The 8,935-nt window shown below is 42.0% G+C and overlaps 1 protein-coding gene across 1 annotated transcript in view; it reads left to right on the top strand.

The window, feature by feature from the left end:
- Positions 1-1,768: 1,768 nt before the first annotated feature.
- LOC108800929 (serine/threonine-protein kinase 10-like) overlaps positions 1,769-8,935 on the top strand; it is a 65,397-nt gene continuing 58,230 nt past the window's right edge. Inside the window, exon 1 of the mRNA XM_018572913.1 lies at positions 1,769-1,927. Within this exon, the coding sequence (XP_018428415.1) occupies positions 1,781-1,927 (147 nt within the window). The 5' untranslated portion in view covers positions 1,769-1,780. The remainder of the gene's footprint in view (positions 1,928-8,935) is intronic.

The following is an 8,935-nucleotide window of genomic DNA, read 5'->3' as shown; positions in this document are numbered from 1 at the left end:
TAGGTAAACACATGCGGTTAAGGTGAGATCATGCTACATGGGTAAATTTAACAGCAGTCCAGGGTTGGGCTTTACATATCTTTGTGTTATACTTCAATAAACCATTTGAATCCATTTCCCAAATATCAATTTGTCACAAACTGCCTATGCTAGATCTTTTGGATCTTTTACTACATGTTTTGGGAAATCCCTCTCATTAAAGCCAGTGCTTTTATATTCTTTACATCTTCCTACTAAATGCTTTGCATCTTTTTACTACATTTTTAGAATGTTATATAGTGCAATACTATTGCTGTCAGACTATTATTATGTTAAACATTGCTGCCACAAGAGACAGATTCCCCTTGATTGAGGCCACAGATGGAACTATGGTAGAAAGAGCTAATTGCAGTCTTCATTAAGGAGAAAGCCAGGAGCCCCTGCTCATCTAGGAAGGAGATCGCTACCTCTCTGAAATGCATTTGACAACTGAGAATTGCATGTGCATGCATCGTTCCTCTTCCTAACCCACTACCTCACTGACCACAAGCATGTGTGTGGCATCCTCTAATTGAACCCAGGTAATCTTCCCTACCTGACACTGCAACTTCATCTGAGGAATTAATGGCAGGATGATTCAGCAGAGAATTTGTTCCAGAGGAGCACCAGAAAAGCAAAGAGAGATTGCATTACAAATAACATGGAAGGACACTGTGGTTACTTTGTTCATTTCGGAAAGCAATAGCACTGACTAAAGGTGTATGTATTGTTTACAATATGTACCGTGTAAAGCAGGGGCAGGCAAACTCCAGCCCTCCAGCTGTGGTGCAACTACAAATCACATTAGGCATGGGAAGGCTCTGACTCCCAGAGGCAGATGCATGATGGGATCTGTAACTAGAGGGCTGGAGTTTGCCTACCCCCGCTGTAAATCAAAATATTGTTTAAACATAAGAACACAAAACTCTTTTATGGTGAGTGTAGGATTCTATCTATTGTTTTGTTTTTTTGAAATGGCAAAAAAGGGGCTGCTGACTAAATTACTTACTCAGTTGTAAGGACCATAAGCTGTAGGGACTACTTTTTGCCCTAAATAAAGGAAATTATTTCACTGATGACGTGGTGTGCCCATAAGGTTGTATACTATAGAATCTTAATGAAACAGGACATTGATTTACTTGGTCAACAGAGATGATCAGCCAGTTGTGGAAGCAAACTAGTAAGGGATCTATTTGTCTCTTTTATCATTTCTCTGCAATGGGTGAAATGTGCTGGGTACCAGTTCAATCATGAACAAATCCACTGAATGGGTTGATTGCACAAATATTGGAAAAAATTCACCTCCCTTCAACCCATCCAATTTTCTGTGAATCCCGCTTCAGGCTGATCCATTTGTCTAACCCTTTTTGATATCACTAGCAATTACAGTTGTCACCACTGTGGCCATGTGCGAACTCTCTCCTCTGGACACAAAAATCAAGAGAGTGAGAGGGATCTACTGTGTATGTTTTGATCTCTACAAATACCCAGCAGAAACAGAAACTGAGTAGTTGGCCTGTATGACAATAGAAGAAACCTACGTATTGAACAATAATCATACTCAGCCCTCTTAGTAAGACTTCATTACTAATGAAGAGGTGGTGAGGAGGAGGGGGATATTTTGATATATGTTTTCTGTTACCCATCACCCAGCTTCCTGCACCTCATGTCTCACCGCGAAAGAAAGGAAGTGTAGTTCTACCAGATTGTCCATTGTACTCTGTGACGAGTTTACACTTACTAATGCTCTAAACGCCTTATTATGGCATTTATCTTGAAGCTCTTTGGATATGGAGGGGATAAGAAGCACATGGTTGAAAGTCGCTGGCTCACACGCGATATTAATCCGGAACAGTCCTGGGAAATTCTGAGTGAGCTGGGCGATGGAGCCTACGGGAAGGTTTACAAGGTAATTTGTTGCAATGTATTACGTGGCTCTTTGATTCCTTAACACCTTCAACTTTGATTGCAAACTTTTTGTAATATGTATGCAAATATTGTATATTGTAATACATGTGAGTGGGTTTACAGAAAATGTAGAAATCCTCAGATGCTTAATTATATTGTTTTTCATTTTTATTTTTATGCATTATCAAACCCAAAGGGCAGTACGCTATGCGTCTGCAATGGCACCCCATAGAAGAGGGAGTACTATATATTTTCTGGCTGGATATTGTTTTATGAAAGCAATAAAAAAATTGGGAAATCAGTAGTAAGTATGTGACATTTTTAGCTGTAACCTAAGATGGCACATGACACACTAAAGGGACTAAGATGACATTAAAAGGTGTGCTATGGGGCCCCATCACACATACTGTAGCTACACCACTAGAAGATGACATTTCAAGTTTATCATTTTCTTTCAAATCTTTCATTTACAAGCTCAGCTCAGTGTGCCCTGCTGCTGATTATCCCAATGCAAGCCAATACTATTGTATTTTTTAATTAATATCAATATATTGATAAGAAGAGCATGCCTAAAGTGAATGTATAGCCAAAACTTTGTTTTTAATTTTCCCGGGAACAGGTGTCCCCATTGGAATTTGTCCCTTACCTCTTATTCTGGGGACAAATCTACAATTTTGCATTTCTTCTTACTTTCTTTCTCAAGAGTGCTAACCGTTCCCAATTCTATAGAAAAAAAAAAAGATTTTTCTAGAGATATATTTGAATTGGTAATGTAAGGTGACATTCAAGTGTTAAGCCAAAAACAATAGAAAGGGGTTAGACGTTATATTATTGTAGTGAGTGTAGCCCTGCATACTACATACTACAAGTGCACAATAAACAGTATTTGTTACATTTCAGCAGAAGCCTACATTAATATATAATTTATATTTTTGGATTGATGGGGGAAAACTGGAGCAGACAGAAGAAACCCACAAAAAGATGAGGATAAAACATTGTACAGACTAATTTTGGTGGGCACTGAATCTATTGAATCCTCACCAAAGGTTTATTTATTCAGTATGTCTCCCTATATCTGCTGCAATCTTTCACAACCCATTTCCTGTTCTTTTATATTCTGAACTTTTTAAAGTTGTGTTTATAAAGCTACGACATTTCATGTGCTTAACTGAAGTAGGAATTTGGAACAAGTATCTTTGAGCAGGGACAACAGGGTTGCTTTTACCCCTTATCACATGATCAGGACCCCATTTTACCAGCTCCCAATTGTTCCTATGACTAGAGCTGTCAGTGGCAGTGCAGTCCCAGTGCTGGTGGTGCGCAATTCACCATCCTTTTGGCATAAAAGATGGTATGAACATATGTGACCGCAAGGAATTGGACCCATCTCTGTGCTGTCACATATGTCACATATGTTTACATCCAGCAGGAAGGGTTTAATGGCCCCTTACCTCACAGCACCTTTCCTTAGCTTGTCCGCCACTCTGTTTGGCAGCTGAGATCAAAGATAATACCCGTTACTATGTGACAGCGCTGATGCTTTGTGATTGGACCTTCACATAGGGTGGGGTGACCGCCTTCAGTCTTGTGTAAGCTCTGACTATGGCAACTCAGAGCTTACATTGGGCTGCCTGTCCTCTCTTTGGCAAGTAGGTGCTCTTGGGAAGGGTAGCGTTAAAGCAAACCTGTGTCTTTGCCCTGCCAACACATTTTGTGAGAGTTAGTGTGAGGATTACAAGGAGAGTTAGTGTTAGGATGTGCATGTCCTAGGGTAGGGCATCGTTGACCTTCCAGTTATAAAAGTGTTTAACTAAAGCTAGACTATAGTGTCGGTATATTTAGCACAGAAAGGTTATTCTTTGGTCAACAGAATCTTGCTTAGGTTTACTTAAAGCTGAACTTCCGGATGAAGGTCTTTTTTAACCCAATCATCCCACTTTCCAAGCACAGTCCACACATCATTATATTTTGTTAAAATCATAAAGCAATCAGCAGAAATCCACACATTTATTAAATGTGACGTCATAACTTGTCTTTGGAAAGTCCTGAGGCAGGGAGAAGGGACCTGTGAGGTGGAGGCAGATGTGTGGGCAGTGACAGGGGAGTTCACTTCTCCTCTGTCAATGCCCCTGTAGCTGGAAAGCTTGCTTTTACTCTCTCACAGCCCCTGCAGCTGCAAGCTTTCCTTTCATGACAGAGGCAAGATTTAAGTTAGAGTCAGTGCACAGTGAGGTCATCTTCTGTCAGTGTTACCCTATTAAAAAAGTTAATTAGTCTAAATTATCCCTGTAGACCAGCAGTCTAATAAATAGCCTTCATACAGATGCAGATTAAAAATAAAATTATATGTTTATGTTTTTTGCATATATGGTATGGTATTATTGAAAATGTAATGGGCATCTGCAATACTTCCATACATATCGGAATTGTTCTAGTGTAATGGTCAGTGCTCCAGTCCATTATGATGGGTTGGTTAGTGGCTGTCCATTGATCATTTTAACGGTTTTAAAAATTGAGCCGCCTTGCTACAAAAAATCCACTGTTGGGTGGAATAACATTGGCCATTTTTTTTTTTTTTTTTTTTTACAAAATGTTATTTTTATTCATCAATTTTTCCCCTGTCCTGCCATAACTACTGATCACTCATCCTACATATAGTAGCCCTTGTCAGAGGTTAGTGGTAGGTATAACAGGGCTCAGCATGTGCAAAACAGGAGATATGTTGATTATTAAAAATAATATTATTAAATAATAAAACAGAAATGCTGCCAAATTATTAATTATATTTAGCAAAGCTAAATTTATACTAACTAAATATCACAGACCAGTCTAGGACCCGTGACCAAAGGCATATGAGGGGGCATTGTTAAATATTAATTGTTTTGCTGTCACAGCCGTTTTTGCATCTCAGTTTCTTTCTCAGTTTGATCAGCTTCGTCACCGACTACAGCGGGTGAGAAATCACAGCTCTGAAAATGGAAGTGACTAAATGCTCAACACTTCCAGGTTCACACAGCACGGGGACATTCAGTGAACAGATGCTGATACCTGCCGAGCCAGTTCTGGGCCAAGCAGGAGGGGCAGCAGAGCCTGGGATACATGGCGGGGATAGTCCACAGCAGTTCTCTCTGCAAAATAAAAACAAAAAAGTTAAATATGGGTAAGAAAAGAGCCAGCGTTGATGGGCTGAACTACGGTAGGGCCATAAGCGCTGGCACCGCTCCCAGGTCAGCAAGCCCAAACTACAGTAGGGTTGTTAGATGTTATATGGGGTTGGGGGGGTCACAGGAAGGGTAAGTGTTAGGCTTGGTTCACACCTGGGCGTTTTACAGCGCGTTCCTACGTGCTGTAAAATGCTCAACATGTGAAAACCAATAATTGCCTATGGGTATGGTTCCCACCTGGGCGTTTTACAGCGCGTAGGAACGAGCTGTAAAACGCCCTACGCCCAAAGAAGTACAGGAGCTTCTTTGGGGTGTATTTGCCGCGCGTATCCATTAGGATACAGCCGGATAGCCCTCGGAAACGCGCGTTTGTCGCACGTTTCTTTTACCGTAAATCGCAGTAAAAGCATAGGGTCTTGCCAGGAGACAGTCCTACAACTGTTCCAACACTATTGACCCAAGGATAGGTCATTACCAGGAGACAGTCCTACCACTGCTCCAACACTATTCATTCAAGGATAGAGCACTATCAGGAGACAGTCCTACCACTGCTCCAACACTATTCATCCAAGGATAGAGCACTACCAGGAGACAGTCCTACCACTGCTCCAACACTTTTCATCCAAGGATAGAGCCCTACCAGGAGAGACAGCTCTACCACTGCTCCTATACTATTTACTCAAGCATAGGGTCTTGCCAGGAGACAGTCCTACAACTGTTCCAACACTATTGACCCAAGGATAGATCATTACCAGGAGACAGTCCTACCACAGCTCCAACACTATTCATCCAAGGATAGAACACTACCAGAGGACAGTCCTACCACTGCTCCAATACTTTTCATCCAAGGATAGAACACTACTAGGAGACAGTCCTACTACTGCTCCAATACTATTGACCCAAGGATAGATCATTACCAGGAGACAGTCCTGCCACTGCTCCAATACTATTGACCCAAGGATAGATCATTACCAGGAGACAGCACTACCACTGCTCCAATACTATTGACCCAAGGATAGAGCACTACCAGGAGACAGTCCTACCACCATTCCAATACTATTGATCCAAGAATAGAGTACTACCAGGAGAGATTCCTACACTGCTCCTATTAATTCAATTTTCACTATAGAACCAGCAGATCACTTCCCATTTCTTTCACAGAGCCTCATGAAGGCAAATTGTGCATGCAGGAAACTAAAGTATTGTTAATTCTAAACCTAATCTCCCTCCATCTATACAAAGAGCAAGAGTCCTTCTCAGCTTGCTGGTAGAGGACAGGCTTTGGTTGCTTTCTAAAGAAAACCTGTTCTTTTGATGTACCTGGAATGTATTTAGCTGATTTAAACTGAGGGCCTATATACACTATAGTATTGCGTTAAACCCGTGCACATAGCGTTTGGTATCACATGCTAGGTGCACTGATGTGTTGGGTTGCCATTGATTCTCAATGACACCCCAATGCACCTCCCAATGCAGGTGTGCATGGCAGCAGCGTACAATGCACAGTAGCGCAACAGTAGGGATGCTGTGAAAAAAGTAGTGCATGCATTACTTTTTCTTACCGCACCTTAGCGCAGTACCGCTCTCTTTGCCCAGCGCCACAGCACATGCCTCGTGTGAGGTGTATTGGGGTGCCATTGACAATCAATGGCAATGCACCAGTCCACCTAACTAATGGTACAGTGTGCTGTGTGATAACTTGAATAACAGATCCTGCATTTATAGCAAAATGTTTTACTGAAAATATGCTGTTTGTCTTTAACTACTTTGTGCCCATCATCTCAGTAGAAGCACATTGGTTGCAATGAGATTGATTTACTAAAGAATCTGAGAATTTTCACACAATCTGCACATAATTGGGTATTCAATGTGAACAGTTTTTTGCTTTATACATAATAGACTTGGGGGATTATTCACTATGCTGTTGAAGGCAGCCAAATGAATAACCGAGCCGAAGTGAAGTGAGCCAAAGCCTCTTTGGCTATTCACTGCAGCCCTGTACAGCTATTCTTAGCCGTACATCAGCTGCATTCTGCTCACTTTACCTCCCTACGGTTCAGCATGTTCGGCTGAACCGAAGGGAAGAACCTGCTCGCCTCAGCCGATCCAACATCTGTCGAACGTTCGGCAGTTCATTCCCTGCTGTTCACACCTATTCTACAAGGGGCCGAACAGCAAAGAGTGAATAGCCGAATGCAGCTGAGCAACATTCTGCTTGGTCATTCTATTCACTAGGTAGCGAACAGAATGAAAATGTCAGTGTAAAAAGAAAAAAAAGAAAAAACCAGCGCAGGGCGCCTATATGTTAGGGGGGGGTACAGCTCCAACACTATTCATCCAAGGATAGAACACTACCAGAGGACAGTCCTACCACTGCTCCAATACTTTTCATCCAAGGATAGAACACTACTAGGAGACAGTCCTACTACTGCTCCAATACTATTGACCCAAGGATAGATCATTACCAGGAGACAGTCCTGCCACTGCTCCAATACTATTGACCCAAGGATAGATCATTACCAGGAGACAGCACTACCACTGCTCCAATACTATTGACCCAAGGATAGAGCACTACCAGGAGACAGTCCTACCACCATTCCAATACTATTGATCCAAGAATAGAGTACTACCAGGAGAGATTCCTACACTGCTCCTATTAATTCAATTTTCACTATAGAACCAGCAGATCACTTCCCATTTCTTTCACAGAGCCTCATGAAGGCAAATTGTGCATGCAGGAAACTAAAGTATTGTTAATTCTAAACCTAATCTCCCTCCATCTATACAAAGAGCAAGAGTCCTTCTCAGCTTGCTGGTAGAGGACAGGCTTTGGTTGCTTTCTAAAGAAAACCTGTTCTTTTGATGTACCTGGAATGTATTTAGCTGATTTAAACTGAGGGCCTATATACACTATAGTATTGCGTTAAACCCGTGCACATAGCGTTTGGTATCACATGCTAGGTGCACTGATGTGTTGGGTTGCCATTGATTCTCAATGACACCCCAATGCACCTCCCAATGCAGGTGTGCATGGCAGCAGCGTACAATGCACAGTAGCGCAACAGTAGGGATGCTGTGAAAAAAGTAGTGCATGCATTACTTTTTCTTACCGCACCTTAGCGCAGTACCGCTCTCTTTGCCCAGCGCCACAGCACATGCCTCGTGTGAGGTGTATTGGGGTGCCATTGACAATCAATGGCAATGCACCAGTCCACCTAACTAATGGTACAGTGTGCTGTGTGATAACTTGAATAACAGATCCTGCATTTATAGCAAAATGTTTTACTGAAAATATGCTGTTTGTCTTTAACTACTTTGTGCCCATCATCTCAGTAGAAGCACATTGGTTGCAATGAGATTGATTTACTAAAGAATCTGAGAATTTTCACACAATCTGCACATAATTGGGTATTCAATGTGAACAGTTTTTTGCTTTATACATAATAGACTTGGGGGATTATTCACTATGCTGTTGAAGGCAGCCAAATGAATAACCGAGCCGAAGTGAAGTGAGCCAAAGCCTCTTTGGCTATTCACTGCAGCCCTGTACAGCTATTCTTAGCCGTACATCAGCTGCATTCTGCTCACTTTACCTCCCTACGGTTCAGCATGTTCGGCTGAACCGAAGGGAAGAACCTGCTCGCCTCAGCCGATCCAACATCTGTCGAACGTTCGGCAGTTCATTCCCTGCTGTTCACACCTATTCTACAAGGGGCCGAACAGCAAAGAGTGAATAGCCGAATGCAGCTGAGCAACATTCTGCTTGGTCATTCTATTCACTAGGTAGCGAACAGAATGAAAATGTCAGTGTAAAAAGAAAAAAAAGAAAAAACCAGCGCAGGGCG

This window comes from Nanorana parkeri, unplaced genomic scaffold, assembly GCF_000935625.1.
Source record: "Nanorana parkeri isolate BGI_ZX_2015 unplaced genomic scaffold, ASM93562v1 scaffold2168, whole genome shotgun sequence".
Taxonomy (NCBI): domain Eukaryota; kingdom Metazoa; phylum Chordata; class Amphibia; order Anura; family Dicroglossidae; genus Nanorana; species Nanorana parkeri.
Note: the sequence above shows the minus strand (reverse complement) of the source record. Positions and strands in the feature narration are given on the sequence as shown.